This window comes from Spodoptera frugiperda, chromosome 24 (assembly GCF_023101765.2).
Source record: "Spodoptera frugiperda isolate SF20-4 chromosome 24, AGI-APGP_CSIRO_Sfru_2.0, whole genome shotgun sequence".
In the NCBI taxonomy this organism is placed as follows: Eukaryota; Metazoa; Arthropoda; class Insecta; order Lepidoptera; family Noctuidae; genus Spodoptera; species Spodoptera frugiperda.
Genome location: NC_064235.1, coordinates 3594654 through 3612637, shown reverse-complemented (window position 1 = coordinate 3612637; position 17984 = coordinate 3594654). Strand labels below are relative to the sequence as shown.

At 38.0% G+C, this 17984-nt stretch overlaps 1 protein-coding gene across 1 annotated transcript in view; it reads right to left on the bottom strand.

The window, feature by feature from the left end:
• Positions 1-17984, bottom strand: part of LOC118278641 (uncharacterized) — a 69718-nt gene that overhangs the window by 20366 nt on the left and 31368 nt on the right. Inside the window, 1 exon segment of the mRNA XM_050703840.1 lies at positions 11706-11988. Coding sequence (XP_050559797.1) covers positions 11706-11787 — 82 coding nt within the window. The 5' untranslated portion in view covers positions 11788-11988.

Below are 17984 nucleotides of genomic sequence, written 5' to 3'. Positions count from 1 at the left end.
CAATCCTCAATTCTTCAACAACCCTTAAATTCCTAACCCCCAGAAGGCCGGCAACGCACTTGTAACGCGTCTGGTGTTTCGAGTGTCCATGGGCAGCAGCGATTGCTTACCATCAGGTGATCCGTCAGCTCGTTTACCAGCTTATACCATAAAAAAAATACTAGACATTTACCGCGGTCCCATACGCAGAAGTTGGAACAAGGGTTTTTAGTCGGCAAGAGCGACGCCCGAGTTACTTGATGATTTTCCATCCTTATAAAAAATAAATTAACTACCAAATATTGTAGGTACGTAATATTCGGATACTCTCATTGTTTATTTTAACAAATATCTTATTATTCTTATGTCATATTATCTCGCTTGCAGTTGCAATAGTTCAAAAGGTTAACATATTATGTCAACATTACGACACCTGTAGAGAACTTGATATATGATCAAGGAAAAAAACTTTTTTTGCAGCATTTTTTCGCCTGATGGTATAAGACAAGCCCGCCACAACCTCCCGCACTGCTGCAACTCCTGTAAGCCAGGATCTACAGTAGATACAACCATGAAAACACCGGAACATTGAAGTCCAACGCGTTCCAGGGACATGAATGACTGTCTTGGATCCCGCAACAAAATTAATCAGAAGATATTATTATTAGAGGAGAAGAAAAAGAAGTTTTTTTGCAGGATGAACTTGGAACTTTAAAAGAGGCAATAATCCTGGATACAATTAAGTGCGAGAGAGCCATGCTTCAGCACGAATGGGCCGGCTCGACCGGAGTGATACCATGGTCTCACAGAAAACCGACGTGAAACAACGCTTATGTTGTGTGAGTGAGGTTACCGGAGGCCCAATGAACGAATGTCTTCACGCCCCAGCCGTCGCGAGAGACACTTCGGGCGTCGGGGATCTCCTGTCAAATGGATAAGTCATTGGATAACATTTACCCTTAAAAAAACAAAATAAGGTAGTATCTCTACCCCTAAACGGCAGCGACGGACTTAACTCTTCTGGTGTTACGGGTGTCCATGGACGGTGTCGATTGCTTACCATCAGGTGATACGTCTGATAATTTGCCAACCTATACTAGACAAAAATAGATCACCAGACCGCATGCTGGTCAGTGGTCAATCGCTTGCAAATTAATTAAGAACGTGTAAGGTTAAGGGTAATTATTCAAATGTACCGTTAATTTAAACAAAAATAATCTATTTAAAGATTCAATTAATTCGCCAAATTATTTCGTTTACCTAATAGACTAATAATAAGGAATAGAAAAAAATAAAGGAAATGTCGTCCAACACAATTACTACTGAAACACCTTTTTTTTAAGGGGGGAATATCATCCAATTACTTCTCCCGCCTTGGGCGAGGCAAGAGTCAGACTCTTACTGATTAAAAACCACCCCGTTCCTACTCCTGCTTTTCGAGCTAGAGCCCCGGTAAGCCTGCTAGGTAGTCCGCAGCTCCGATTCGTTTACCTAATAGGCTCATAAAAATCTAGGGGAAATGTCATCCAATAAAATTAGTCAATATATTGTCCCATTGACGGGATATGTCTATGAACATCTTTGGAAGCGAAAGTAAGCCTAATATTCATAACTAGAGACCCGCCCCAGCTTCGCATGGGTGCAATGGTGATATACTATGCATGTATTATACATATAAACCTTCCTCTTGAATCACTCTATCTATCAAAAAAACCGCATCAAAATCCGTTGCGTAGTTTTAAAGATTTAAGCATACAAAGGGACATAGGGACAGAGAAAGCGACTTTGTTTTATACTATGTAGTGATAGTAATTATGACTTGCGTGTTACATAATACTTCCTATAGTTTCTGTATTCCGTGAATAGGTTAGACAAAGAAACTCATGTAAATTCGTATTGGTCAATAATGTAATTAAATTAATCGCATGACAAATACGTCTTCCTCTCATTGGGCGGTGCGAAGCGAATTCTAGACTCAAACCAGCCAATGAAAAACCAGAAAACCGGTGACCTTTCGAAATGCTTAAATAAGTACTCGAACCGCATATCATAATACACTATTACACCAACAAATTTGAATACAATATCAATTCTATTTTTAAACTAATAAGGTCGAGATTGCATTAAAGTTAACAGTTTACCTTGACAAGCGGCGGGTCTACCTAAAATTTTTCAAAGTTGAATTGCAAAAATCAGGTTTCGTCAGCGCGTGTGAGACCCGAACGATTATAATACGATTCTATTTTTAGAAAAAAAAACATTAATACACCAACTAGTTTTCGAGGTCGGTTATTTTTATTTTTTAAAGTTTTTAAGACCTCAATAAATTATGCAAATAACACACACACAGACATACAAATACTCGTAGTATTAGAATGAGTAGCATTGATATTTTATGTTTTAAAAATTAATTGCATATCTGAGGAAGTGATTTCATTTGCCAATGTTTAGCCTCGACCAAAGAATTTGGTAATCCTTTGCAAATTACTTTTTTATGGCAAACGAGTTAGACGGATCACCTGATGGTAAGCAATCGCCGCTCATGGACACCTACAACACTCGAGGAAGTTACCGCGTTTCCGGGCTTTTGGGGTTTGGAGATCAGCACTCAGTAGTGGGTGTGAAAAGGGGGACATTTGATTACTTTTTATGGCAAACGAGTTAGACGGAACACCTGATGGTAAGCAATCGTCGCCGCTCATGGACACCTGTAACACCAGAGGCGTTACAAGTGCGTTGCGACTTTTTGGGGGTTAGGAATTTAAGGGTTGTTATGGAATCGGGATGATTGGGAATTGGGGTAATTGGGCCTCCGGTAACCTCACTCACACAACGCAAGCGTTATTTCACGTAGGTTTTCTATGAGGCCGTGGTATCACTCCGGTCGAGCCGGCCCATTCGTGCCGAAGCATGGCTCTCCCACACTTGAAAGTAGTATTATATGCTAACCAGTGTAATGTAATAATTACATGAATATCTTACGAAATAAATCACGAAACTAGTATTATTAATTATTTCTATTTATAAACGGTAATAAGATTAAAGCAACAGATCAAATCAGGTTCTGTGTGCCAAAAATATCTTTGCAATTCTAAAAATATGAACGGCCGCGAGATTTGAGTGATTAAATCAACTATTATACTCTGTTGCTGAGGTCAACTAGTATATTTTTAAATTTGAAACGTTATTTGACATTGTAAAAATGCTAAATTTGACACGTGTGCTTAATAATTAGCCAATTTTTTTTCATTCATACAAAATAAGAAATATATTCACATCCATAGCACGCATCTTTCCTTATAAAAAACATAGCTTAGCTGAGTCCGTTTCCACCAGTGCTAAGCTATGTGTACCAATGAATATGATTGGTGGAAGCCAAACGCATTCACAGCAACGTGGAGCTGCTAACGACCTAGCAGGTTTACCGGGGCTCCGGCTTGAAAAGCAAGAGTAGGAACGGGGAGGTTTTTAGTCAGTAAGAGTCTGATACTCCCTCTCGCCTCACCTAAGGCGAGAGAAATCATTGGATGATTTTTCCCACACAAAAAAGGCCGTTTCCACCAGTGGTAAGCTATGTGTACCAATGAATATGATTGGTGTAAGCCAAACGCATCCACAGCAACGTAGCATAGCACATCTGTGGTGGAAAAGCACCTTAATAATAACCAAAAACTTTTCCATTCATAGCATACGAAGTAAGTAGTCTATTTTTTATGCCATTCTAGTTTAGATTCATCTACCAAAACCGTATTTTAATTACAGGGAATCCCAAAATTTCAAATGAGAGTACCTAGTTATTTTTTTAAAGCTGTTGGTAAAGTGGTCTGGTTTTGATTTTACAATAGCATGATTATATACTGACAAATATTACTAGCTTTCTGCCCGCGGTTTCATCTGTGTGGTCAAAGGTTTGAGGTAGTCTACTATGATTCTCTTTTTTTGTTCTCAACGGTGAAGGAAAACATCGTGAGGAAACCTTTTTTTTTCACCCGCCTTGGGCGAGGCGAGAGGGAGTATCAGACTCTTACTGACTAAAAACCACCCCGTTCCTACACCTGCTTTTCGAGCCGGAGCCCCGGTAAACCCGCTAGGTAGTCCGCAGCTCCGGATCAGGCATCAGCCCTGCTGGGCCCCATCTGTGGTGGCTCTTTGAGGCGCGCGTTTATAAGTTTGAAATCACTAACCAGCAAGGCATTAGAAGATCCTCAAAAAAAATCTACTCCATAAGACTTAATTTTGCGTCTTTATGAATCAAGAACACATAATTAATGAGCAACGCATCTAGACACACGGCAGTGTGTCCGCCAAGTTCGAGCAAAAAAACCGACACACCGGCCGTGGGTTATATTACACGAACCATTTCGGGCCAAGTTCGACCCACCTATAACTCAAAATCTATTTTATCTACGCATATGAAATTTCTAGTATCTGTTGAGATCTACTTACTTATCTAAAATACAAAATTTCATTAATGTACCTATTGTAGGTCTTGAGATATTGACGTCAGAAAATCGCTATTTTTACTATACACTCACTGACTGACTGACTCACTCACTCATCAAAAACCTAGACCACTTCCAATGGTTGAATTGACTTGAAATTTGGCATGGAGGTAGGTCTTTAGTTCAACGTAAAGGAAAAAATCTGAAAATGGCCAAAGCGTGAGTCGGTTTTAAAAATAATGAAGGTGTAAATTCATACCCCTAAGGAACTAAAACAAAAAAAATATCTATATCTTCCAATGGTCGTACCGACCTAAAATTCGTTACGAAGGTTTGTATTTAGTCAAAGTAAAGTAAAATAAGAAAAAAAGAAAATAAACCTTACAAAAATAAATGAAATCCCATCCAAAACATAAATGTGAAAGGCTGCCAAGTTCGATAATATTGGAATGCTTCGCCTATAAAAGAAGTGAGATCTAAATAAGTACCAAGTTCCATACACAGACCTCAGTTAAAAATGATATAACTTGGCAAGTTTTAATAGAAAATTATATACTTGACTCATTGCGTTTAGTAGGTTTATAACAAAGTGTGTGAAAACTTGCAAACTTGTTATATCATTTTTAACTGAGGTCTGTGTATGGAACTTGGTACTTATTTAGATCTCACTTCTTTTATAGGAGAGCATTCCAATATTATCGAACTTGGCAGCCTTTCACATTTATGTTTTGGATGGGATTTAATATTCAGCCTCTAAAAGTCAAAATTAAAATACTAACTTCTAAAGCCTGTTGTAAGCATTCATCATTTCTCTGTTATTAAAAAATATTTTTTAATAATGTGACATATTATAATGTATGGTAAGATAACAGTAAGTAGCATTCTTTAACGGCCACTCTCCAGTGTGACGTTTCTTTGATGATCCGACTGATCATCTGATGGTAAGCAATCGCCGTCGCTCATGGACACTTGAAACACTAGAGGCGTTACAAGTGCGTGGTCGGCCTTTTGGGGGTTAGGAACTTAAGGATTGTTGGGGAATTGGGGATTGGGAAGATTGGGAAGGAAGTAATTGAGCCTCCGGTAACCTCACTCACACAACACAAGCGTTGTTTCACGTCGGTTTTCTGTGAGACCGTGGTGTCACTCCAGTCGAACCAGCCCATTCGTGAAGCAGCATGGCTGTCCCACACTTATTATTATCGTCATATTAATTGCAAGGCGTTTAGAATCAGATCGACCGCCAGGATCACTAGGGAAGCAATAGGTCAAAACGGCTGAATGGATCGGGATGACAGAGGACAGAGGCTCTATAATAACACATAGGCTATTTTGATCAAACCGGAACGCGGGTGAAGACGTCGACTGAAAATGTATGTCCATCCGAAACCAACTCCTAAATTGCTACACCAAATTCGATAATTACATATATTTTAAGACATCCGTTTTTAATTTGTATGCTAGAAAAAATTTGCTAATTATTAAGCACACGTGTCAAATTTAACATTTTTACAATGTCAAACCACGTTTCAAATTAAAAAATACTAGTCGACCTCAGCAACAGAGTATAATAGTTGATTTAATCACTCAAATCTCGCGGCCGATCATATTTTTAGAATTGCAAAGATATTTTTGGCTCACAGAACCTGATTTGATCTGTTGCTTTAATCTTATTACCGTCTATAAATAGAAATAATTAATAATACTAGTTTCGTGATTTATTTCGTAAGATATTCATGTAATTATTTTAGTATCATATAATAGCTTTGCTAAATACTATACTGCAACGTAGCGGCTTCGGAACTCTAATTCAACGAAAAACGAAGTTTCGTCCGAAACTTCGCAAATTTCGTACTACAATTCCATTTATTGCGAACCTTTGTGAACAAAAATTAACGGATGAAATGAAGATAAATAAATAGGTTTTGATATGAAATTAAAAATAAAACGCTATTTTAAGTAATTTTATTATTAAATCAATAAAACCTACGGCCGAAAATTAAACGAAACTTCGGATTCGAGAACCGGAGTAGGCCCCCTGGTCTTTCGGAGGACCCAGTGTCCCCTTGTAACCACCTCAACAGTTGTAATACACATGTGTTAATGTCAATATTAGACATTCAGTTTTTCCAAGTTACCGCTACACAGACATAGCTTCCGCAAGATAACCGACATTAGGAGACCAGAAAAAGGATAACCTACACTATTTTTTCCAGAAAAAAAATCCAATTTCTTCTCCCGCTTTGGGCGAGGCGAGAGGTTAGACTCTTATTGACTAAAAACCACCCCGTTCCTATTCCTGCTTTTCGAGCCGGAGCTCCGGTAGCTAGATAGTCCGCAGCTCCGGTACAGGCATCAGCCCTACTGGGCCCCATCTGTGGTGGTCTGATGGCTCTTAGACGCGCTGTACGCGTACGCATGGATCTGGTTCTGGTAACCCCCATGGAGTTTGGTTTATGGTAATAGGCTCTACCTATCACCATACGGCCTACACAATATTTATAACAGCATAAGCAAATACTTTAAAATCCAAACCAAATCTCAGTTTACCTTGTGGTCAAATCACTATGATAATGTGATGCAAAAAACTCTTGCAAAAACTGGTATCACGTGTCTAACTATTAGCATTTTTCAAAATATACAAAACGTAAATACTTAATCTTGTTTTTATAAATAAGTATATAAACGTGTTTAAATTTGAAAGTCAACAATCTCTAAATATATTTAGTTCAATGACATCAAGTTGGTTCAATCAAAAGCTATTTCGAAAATAAAAATAAAAAAATGGAAAATTCCAAATTTTTGTTCGTAAACCTCGGATCTTGTGTTAAAGATGGACATTCACGATCATACAAATTTAAGGCACGCGTCCACAGGCCCGCATCGTACGCAACGTACGCATTCCGTATGACGTCATCAGTACGCATCGCATGTAAGCATTGCTGATGATGCGGTCCGTACGATGCGGATCAGTGAACGCAGTTGTATGAGTTTCTATACAAGACAAATTAAAATCCGTTGCGTGCGATGCGTACGATGCGCTTACCTTTAATAAGCATTTCATCATTATTATAACAGCTACAAGACGTACTACATACACTGCTAAACATGGACCTCTCCAATAACCCGGAGCTGCGGACTGCCTAGCTGGTTACCGGGGCTCCGGCTCGAAAAGCAGGAGTAGGAACGGGGATGGTTTTTAGTCAGTAAGAGTCTGCCACTCTCTCTCGCCTCGCCCAAGGCGGGAGAAGACAAGTCTCCCGCCTTGGGCGATCTCCCCTCAAAAAAAGGCCTCCCCCAATGACTTCCAGATAGGTTGGTTGGTAACACAGTAGTCATTATATAAAACCTTTACCTAACCTATAAATAAAGATTACAAAATCAAAAACAGCAATTTTGAACCGACCAGGAGTCGAAGACCTCGCATTTCAAATAGTGACCTTAAATTCAAACGATGGCCTACAAAAACACAAAATGTCAAATGAAGGTGTTTTGGACATTCATAGTTTTCGCAATATTGCCTACTAATTGCATAGCAGAATAAAATTGTGGAATGAATTAAAAAAAAAGTCGAAAATTATATATTTCAAGTAGACCTGGAAGGCACTTTTGAACGACCACGCAATATTAAGAATATCACTCTGTCGGTCAGTCCTCTAGTTGCTCTATTTGCTCGTTCCCAAGTGTAGATTCTTTTGGAGAAGAACGAGCAAGAAACTCCATAGGTTACTTTTTTCTATCAGATTCACAATACAATAATTGGTTACATTGTTTCGAAATTGTCAACTGTATATATTTCCAAACCGATACGACCTTTAAACATTAAAGAAAAGGGCGTATTCCTTTTAAAAAGGCACGCACCTGTTTCTTTTTTTTTTTTCTTTTTTTAGGGGGCAAAATTTAATTACTTCTCTCGCCCTGAGCGAGGCGTGAGGGAGTGTCAGACTCTTACTGACTAAAAACCATCCCGTTCTCCTGCTTTTCCAGTCGGAGGCCCGGTAACCCTTGTGGACAGTGCTGATCGCTCACCATCAATTGATTCCTATTCTCCATCAATCTCATAGAAAAAAATGTGCAATCATAGAAAACCGGCGTGTTTCGTAATGTGAGAGCGGTTCCCGAAGACCCAACCACCCATAGACCAGTAATGCGCTTTGTAACTCCTCTGGTGTTGCAACCGACGCCAATTGCCAACCATAAGGTGACCTATCACCTAATTTACTGATCTATCCCATTAAAAAAGACCTTAAAAATATATCCTTAAACGAGATTAAAGCCACGCTATGTATGTGCCTCTTTAGAATTCTTCGACCTCGGACAATAGCCGCAAAACTGGTTTTTCAAAAACGATCAAGTATTGATATAAAAACTAGGCATATTAATGTCTATGTTGCCCGTGATTGAGCATCGCAACAAAGATTTTGTTAGGCAAACGACTACACCTACACGGTTCTACAATTATCTTATTAGTTTCATATAATGCCTGGTCTATTTTTAGACCTAAGTTAGGTTTGTTTGTCTAAAAAATTCACGGTTTTTCTCACGTACATTAATGGAGAAAAGCTCTACTAGTTCCGAGTCACAGAGGGACTCTTCATCATGAGCAGCGTGTGCAGACGCGGCGACGTCGCGTAGAGAAATCAAAGACTTTGGCAAAGAATTCCACAAATTTTTTTGAAGGGGAAAATGATCAAATGACTACTACTGGTGGGAGAGAGGGAGTGTCAGACTCTTACTGACTAAAAACCACCCCGTTCCTACTCCTGCTTCGAGCCGGAACCCCGGTAACCCGCTAGGTCGTCCGCTACTTAGAATGAGAAATTACGCTCCTATTTTAGAGGAGGAAAAATCATCCAATGCCTTCTCCCGCCTTGTGTGTGGCGAGTGGCAGTGTCAGACTCTTACTGACTAAAAACCACCCTATTCCTACTATTGTTTCGACCCATAGCCCCCGTAACCGGCTAGATAGTCCGAAGCTCCGGATCAGGCATTAGCCCATACTATCATAATATCTAGGAAAAAAAATACCTACTTACAACGAATTTTTTTTTTGACTAAGCTAATGAATAATGACTGTATATCATTATTGACCATTCCTAAATTAATTTACAAGCCAAGTGGCTAATTGGCAAAGAATTTCAAAATCAATAAAATTATTATATTATGCTAATACATAACCTTGTGCGGGCAGAGCCGCGGGCGGAAGCTAGCACCTGATTCTAAATTTAAAACCAAGTATGCTAATGTTGCCATGCCAAAAAACATACTTGCATTTTTAATCAGATTTTTCAATGTGGCAATTTTATTTTAATGATACATTTTATTTTATTTTTTACGGGAAATATGAACTGAACTAGATTTTACTACATATTTAAAAAAAGGTATTTTATACTAAAACAAAATATTGCCGTTAGGCCATTAGTAGTGATATTTATTTAGATTATTTTTATTGACCATTTATATTTAAATAAGAGTTATTTTTAGCAAAATTAACGACTAGTTTTAACACCATTGCATTAATAAACAGATAATGACGAACTTAAATAGAATGCGAATTCTATTTTTAGCAACACTATTCAAATACGTTTCGAAACTTGACCTCAAGTTTATTTCAAAAACGTTTCTCGCTATTTTATTATTAATAAAAAGACCTCGAAAAAACGCGTGTAGTGTTTGTAATCAGATTAAAAAATATCTCATACGAAATAACTGATTCTAAAAAACCGGTATTCTTTATTTAGTCCTAACTGGCTTTTCGAAACACAAATAAACTTTTGAAAATTTTTGCTCATATTTTTCTATATAGCTGTTATTTTGTTTCTAGTTCTCAAAATAGCCAAAGTTAATTTTAATTAATCTATTTTTGTCTTGAGAATTTCAAAGTTTATTACCCTCTGACGTTATAATGTACGATTTTGTTTTTTGATTTTTATTTTTTGCAATTTTAATGCTAATATGAATAACGTTATTTGAAAATAACAGGTATTTTTTTCAACCGGGTTCATTAACTTCTTATTTGAATAGTAGTTCAGTTGTGACTAAGGAATGCTTTTTTTAGATTCTAAGCACAAACAAGATTTTTGAGTTTTATTTTTAACTTGAAAATAACGGTTTACTCAAGTAAATGGAGAAAAGCTCTACTAGTTTCGAGTCACAGAGGGACTCTTCATCATGAGCAGCGTGCGCAGACGCGGCGATTAGCCTTTTTTTTCTATTAAAACGTTGCCCCACACTAGGATTTTCTCCTGTGTCGTGGGTACGTTTACAAACATACAAGTTCACATACACATGACATCCAGACCCGAAACAACAATTTGTGGATTACACAAAGAGTTGCTCCGTGCGGGAATTTAACCCGCTACACGATGCGCGGCAGCCGCCGCACCAACCGTGCGTGCATTCAATATTGTATGTTTTTTTCGCAAATAATCATAATATTTGAATAAATTAGAAAAAAATAATAACATTATTCGATAAACAACTTGTTTTCTCAGATATTTGTATAAAAGAATTGGGTATGACTAATTTTTATTTTAATGTAGATTACTTTAAAAACTTTAGACACATATTTTAAATTTTCTTACGGAAATAAATACTTTCGAAGATATATCGATTTGAAAAATGCGTCACTGATGCGTTTTAAATTAAATGTCCACAAGTCTTTATCGCACGCATCGTACGCATTCCGTATGACGTCATCAGTACGCATCGCATGTAGGCATTGCTGATGATGCGGTGCGTACGATGCGGATCAGTGGACGCAGTTGTATAAGTTTCTATACAAGACAAACTAAAATCCGTTGCTTGCGATGCGTACGATGCCGGCCTGTGGACGCTTACCTTTAAAGGTACGGTAGTTACATAGTTTAATACACAAAACACATTAGTATTAGAACTTGAAACGGGATATTTACCATGTTTATATTTACCCGACTGCGCCAGAAGGAGGGTAATGTTTTTTGAGAGTATGTATGTATGTATGTATGTCTAATTGTTTGGCACGCTCTGCAGCCTGAACGACTTGATGGATTTTGGCTTGAGAGGTGTCGTTAGATTCGTATTTACTGTGAGAGTGACACTGGATACATCAAAATTAGTTTTTTAAATTACCTTTTATATCTATGAGTTTCCGATATTTCGGCACTGTTGCAAGCGCCATGATCACGGATGAACTCATATCATAAATGCAAATAAACATGGTAAGTAAATATCCCGTTTCAAGTTCTAATACTAGTGTTAGTGACCATGTCAGTTTAAAAACAAAAAACAAAACACATTACTAACCTTTTTCGAGGAGTTGAGCAAACATATTCTGCACATTGGTGTGGTGGTGTTTCCACCTCAAGCAATACTGTTGAGGAGTCATCTTCAAAAACTCGTCGATGGCCAAAAATAAATAAATGTTAAAACTTTGGTCTGAAAACGGCAGCACATCAGTGTCGATAGAAAAGGGTTTGGCTAAGAATTTTGGTCTAACCTTTTTTAAATACTAGTCTTAAATCTATAATTTCAGTTTTAGGTACATATGTTTTGTTATTTTGGAATGTTTATTCCGGTGGTATGGTACCTGGAACAAGAGAAAAAGAAATATTAAAAACAGTTTAAAAAATGTAAAAAAAAAAAAATATTAAAAGGGCGTTTTCCGTTTTTCGAAAATTTCTCAGTAGTGGCACGGAGTCTGGAATCATGCTTTTTTTATCCCTCTTGAAAATCGAATAGGGTAGATGATCAATTTTTATTTTAGTGTCCGTCTTGTAGATTATTTTAAAACATTACACACGTATTTTTTATTTTCTTACGGAAACAAATACTTTCGATGATATATCAATTTGAAATATCGCATGACGTCACATCTACGTACGTTTTTATACGTAGAAATCAATTCCTAAACTTTGATTCGTTTTACTTAATTATATTATATGACAAAATTAAAAATACGTGTCTAATACTTCTTAACTATAAGTTTTTTTTTTCAGTTCATGGCACTTGTAACAGTGCCGAAATATCGGAAACTCATAAAAATAGAAAAACACGGTAAATATCCCGTTTCGAGTTCTAATTTCTTAACTGTCTTTTACCTAACTGACGGACTAAATACATTTTTAATTTTCATACCCCGTCATCATCCCTATTAGACCGAGTAAAACTAAGACCTATTTCAATCGCGATTGCTAGCTATCCGTCCGTCAAAATCACTGTAATAATAGTACCTACTACTTTTGACCATGTACAAAAATACCAATAACTATATAACCTTAACTGGGCCCCTTTTAAAAACGACAACAAAAGCTGTTATGTACTTTGACAGCGCTACATAAGTAAATAACACAGAACCGACATAAGTATATAAAGAAAACCTTGAAAAACTCAAAAACATCAATATATGTGTAGGTATCTATTTATGTATTTATCTATAAACAATTTTAACACGTCAACTTTTGATGTGTTTAAAAAACATACAGTATGGAGATCACTTATACAATGTGATAGGCGTGGGACTTCTAACCCGTTAAGGCTGAGTACTACATCTAATTTTATCGACAAAAAAAATAATATGGGGGGTTGAACCCCTAATTGAAAATATAGGAAAATAGTGATTTTTTCGGTAAGAATAATTCACAAATGATTTTTTTTCTCACCAAAACATTATCAAACATATGAAAAAAGTAATGAATTAGTTAGCCAAGGTTATTAGCTACCGTTTGTCGTCTTTTTTTGTTTCTACGACGCATACAACCTTTGATATCAAAGTAAAAAAAATATTAAAATAGCCATAATTTTTAGGGGAGGGGATTCGACCCCTTCGACCCAGGACTTTTGTCGATAAAATTAGATGTAGTATTCAGCCTTAACGGGTTAGAAGTCTCGCCCCTATCACATTGTATAACTTAAATGAAACTAACTACAAGTAGTAATCATACACAGAAGCGTAATACAACTAAATATTTCTACGAAACCCTTATTTTTAACCACCGCAACCATTTTTTTTTTCCAAAAAAGGCAGTTTTGAAAATAATATATTTAATCAAGTATTAAAATTATGTGTGAACAGCTCCATGCACTTTTTTTTGAGGGGGAAAATAATCCACTGACTTCTCCCGCCTTGGGCGAGGCGAGAGGGAGTGTCAGACTCTTATTGACTAAAAACCACCCCGTTCCTACTCTTTTCGAGCCGGAGCCCCGGTAAACCCGCTAGGTAGTCCGCAGCTCTGGATCAGGCATCAGCCCTACTGGGCCCCATCTGTGGTGGTCTGACGCTTTTTCTAAGTCCACTACTTCAGTAGGTTAGTTACAATATTAAAATAAATTACTTATCGCTTAGGATTCGTAAAAAGCCAAATGTTACACGTGCCGAATCAATTTACGTAAATAAAATACATATGTATAAATACCTAAACAAATAAATAAATAACTAATTATGTTCGTACGTCACACTTAAACTCGGGAACGGCTGGCCCTATTTGGATAAATTTGGTTTTCAAATGTCCGTGGGAAGTTCAGATGAAGTTAAAAGGGAAAAACATACCGGCCGAATTGAGAACCTCCTAGTTTTTGAGAAGTCGGTTAAAAATCGTACGTGAGAGAAGCAATGAGAGGTGCTAGGCCACATTTGTGTGAAGAATAGGAGCCACAGAACTGGTTTGTATAGAGGAAAAAGGGCTAAAAAATAAGATCTTTATAACCAACTTCAAAAAAGAAGGAGGCTCTTAATTTGACCTGTATGTATGTTTGTCCGCGATTATCTTGCAATTGAATCGATTTTGATCTTGACACTTCGGAACAGGTTTTTTTATGGTATAAGCTGGTAGACGAGCAAACGGATCATCTGATGGTAAGCAATCGCCGTCGCTAATGGACACCCGAAACACCAGAGACGTTACAAGAGCGTTGCCGACCTTTTGGGATTTAGGAATTTAAGGGTTATTTCACGTCGGTTTTTGGCGGTATCACTCTCGACTGGAGTGATGAAGCTGGCCCATTCTTGCCCGAAGCATGGCTCTAACACACTTAAACCATAATTAAACTACAGGCATCAGTATATTAACCGGTTTAAAACTCTCGAGGTTAAAATCGACTTAAATATTTGCTAGCTATAGTAGCTATGTTTTTTTTTTTTATAATAACTATCGTGAAACATACTAAATTAACTTAAAACTAGTAGAGCTTTTCTCCATTAATTTACACGAGTCAACAGTGAATTTTAGTTTGCTAAATTAATTATTATGTTATCGGCTTACTCACGTAGTTTTTTGAAGAGGAACTACTACTGAGTAGCAGCGCGACAATCGCCGCGTCGTGTGTCGCGGAATGCTGCTCATGAATATGAGCCTCTAGCATGGCTTGAAACTAGTTGTGTTCCTCGTCAAACAGTTACGTGAATAAGCCGATAACATAATAATTAACTTAGTATGTCTCACGAAAGTTATAATAAAATTATCATTTACCTATTTTTCTATTTTTTACTTATTCTACTCAAAACATCGCTGGTTATAAATAGCTAGTAGCTATGTACTATTTATTTAATGTACCTACATTAAGATAAGGGCATGTACCTATGAACCGTTTATCATAGTTCCAAAAAACGATTACTTACGTATAGTTATACCGCACGATAACTTATCAAAAATAGTTTTCGAAAACAATTTTAAAAATACCATGATAACGAGAACTAATATGATAACGGAATTCTATGACAGATAAGGACGTGACTAGCTTTGACTATTCGAGAAATAGTTTGGTCGAAACTAAAAATTTTGTTATAACGTTAGCTATTGCCACGTGATTTCTGCTATTGCTCGGCTCCTATTGACCGTAGACTGATGTTTTTACCTTCCTCAAAAAATGAGTAGATGCTAAGTGTGGGAGAGCCATGCTTCGGCACGAATGGGTCGGCTCGACCGGAATACTACCACGGCCTCACAGAAAACCGACGTGAAACAACGCTTGCGTTGTGTGAGTGAGGTTACCGGAGGCCTAATTACCCCTCTTCATAATCTCCGATTCCCCAACAATCCTTAAATACCTAACCCCCAAAAGGCGGGCAACACACTTATAACGTAACATAATAATTAACTTAGTGTTTCGGGCGTCCATGGGCGGTGAAACAAACTCTATAGCTTTATGATACGAGTATTAGTATAGACAGAATCCATGTTTCTTTAAAATAAGGGCTACAGAACTTTTTACCCAGGTGACGTTTTGGATAAACTGGACCTTATGCTCTGTAGCATAAGGTCCAGTTTATAGCATGGGCCTCATAGTACCGCCATTTAGTGGATATAAAACGAATAAGACTATTTTCAAAATACAATTCTTCATCATAATCAGTACTGTGTGACAGTTTTTTTTAGGGGGAAGTTCATCGTCTTACTTTTCCTGCCTTGGGTGAGGCGGGAGTGCGTGTTAGACTATTAATTATTGAAAACCACCCCGTTCCTACTCCTACTTTTCGAACCGGAGCCCCGGTAATCCACTATGTAGTTCGCAGCTCCAGGGTGGGCATCAGCAAATACGAATTTTCGCACATCTATAATATCGGTAGGGCACACACACATAAATAAGCGAGCAATAATAAGTGTCTGTACAATAATGGCCCCATTGCATCACTGTTCACGTTACAATGAGCGCAAAGTATGGCGAAACGTTGCATTTACTTATATTTTACTTTCAAATCAAATGCCTGTATCATCAAGGGATTGCGACAAGCTGTGTGGTGATAGCAGTAACCCTAGTAGGCTTGACGTTTAAAGTAATCGAAACGAATCCGGAGCTGCGGATAACGTAACAGGTTACCGGGGCTCCGGCTCTGACCCCCCGAGATTGGGCAGGAGCCGCTTAAGCGCAGCCCCCGTCCGTTCCAACTTAGGAGCCAAACGTCGGAAGTGCTCCACGAAGTTCCATCGACTGTCGAGGACGAGTCCTAGGTACTTCATCGTCGTCTCGACGCCGATGGTAACCCCTCCCGCCGTTATTTGGGAGCGGCCCTAAAACCGAACCCTGTGGAACACCGCGCGACATCTCTCGCCGGTTCCACTCGCCCTGGTGACCGGGGTACGTCACGTACCTGTCCGACAGGTAAGCCTCGATTACACGACGAAGGTGGGTAGGCACCCGGTGGTACCGGAGTGCCCCCAATATGCAGCTCCAGGGTAGAGAGTTAAAGGCGTTGGCGATGTCCAAAGACACCGCCACAACGACCTTACCCCTGGATACCGCTTCGAAAGGCGAAGAACGAGCAATTACAATTTCTCTGATACATTTTTCCAATCAGTAATTATAACCACCTCATTCCTACTCCTACTTCGACCCAAGCCCCGCTACCTCCATACACTTCATGTCAAATAAAAACTAACCTAAAAATCCCACCAAGTTTTTCCATGCACAGATACGCAGGTACTTAGAATCCAAATTGGGTTAACAGGTAACGAACACGATCACATTCATTCCGCATTGAATAAAGTTTTTTCTTCGCATTCCAATTCTCGAATGTCGTAAGCGACTTGAGCTTGTCATGCGAATATGAATCTTATTTGATTAGAATTGTTAGAAGTTGAGAACTAAAGATCAGATTATGTAGGTAATATTATGCTTGTTTATGCTTGTTTTACCAATATGGGGTAGGCAGAGGTGTAAAATAAGATAGTCATATTTCATCAGTAAATAAAATGTCTTATTTGTTGTGATTTATTTGAGATTTTAAAATCATTCAATGACTTCTCCCGCCTTGGGCGAGGCGAGAGGGAGTGTTAGATTCTTACTGACTAAAAACCACCCCATTCCTAGTTCTGTTCTTAGAGCCGGAGCCCCGGTAACCTGCTAGGGAGTCCGCAGCACCGATGATAGGAAGCAATTTCATCTATAATTACTACTTAGTTAGTTATTAGACACAATAGGGACAAGTTTTTATTTCAATGTCCGTCTGGTAAATTATTTTAAAACATTAGACACGTATTTTTACTTTTCTTGCGGAAACAAATACTTTCGACGATATATCGATTTAAACTTTTGAGCACGTTTTATACTAAATAGTGACGTAGTTAGCGTCTCCTGAACTTTGGATACGTATTATCTAAGAATTGTTATCTTATATAACAAAATAAAAACAATACGTGTCTAATATTATTTCATTACCTAACTGACGGACTAAATAGATTTTTAACTTTCCATACCCCGTCATCATCCCTATTTCAGATATAAAAAAATGTTTAAGCTTGAATCACCCGGAGCTGCGGACTACCTAGCGGGTTTACCGGGGCTCCAGTTCGAAAAGCAGGAGTAGGAACGGGGTGGTTTTTAGTCAGTAAGAGTCTGACACTCCCTCTCGCCTTGCCCAAGGCGAGAAAAGACATTGGATGATTTTCCCCCCTCAAAAAAAAAGCTTGAAAATCACAATGCTAAATATCTAATTTAATTTACCTACCTCAGATATCAAACTAAAGATGTAGAGAGTACCAATAATCTTATAACCACTCGACTCAAGCGTCGACACAAATAATTTCCAATCACAGAAACAAATCACAAAACGAATGCTTTTTTCGAAATATCGCGCTCTCTTTCTAACGC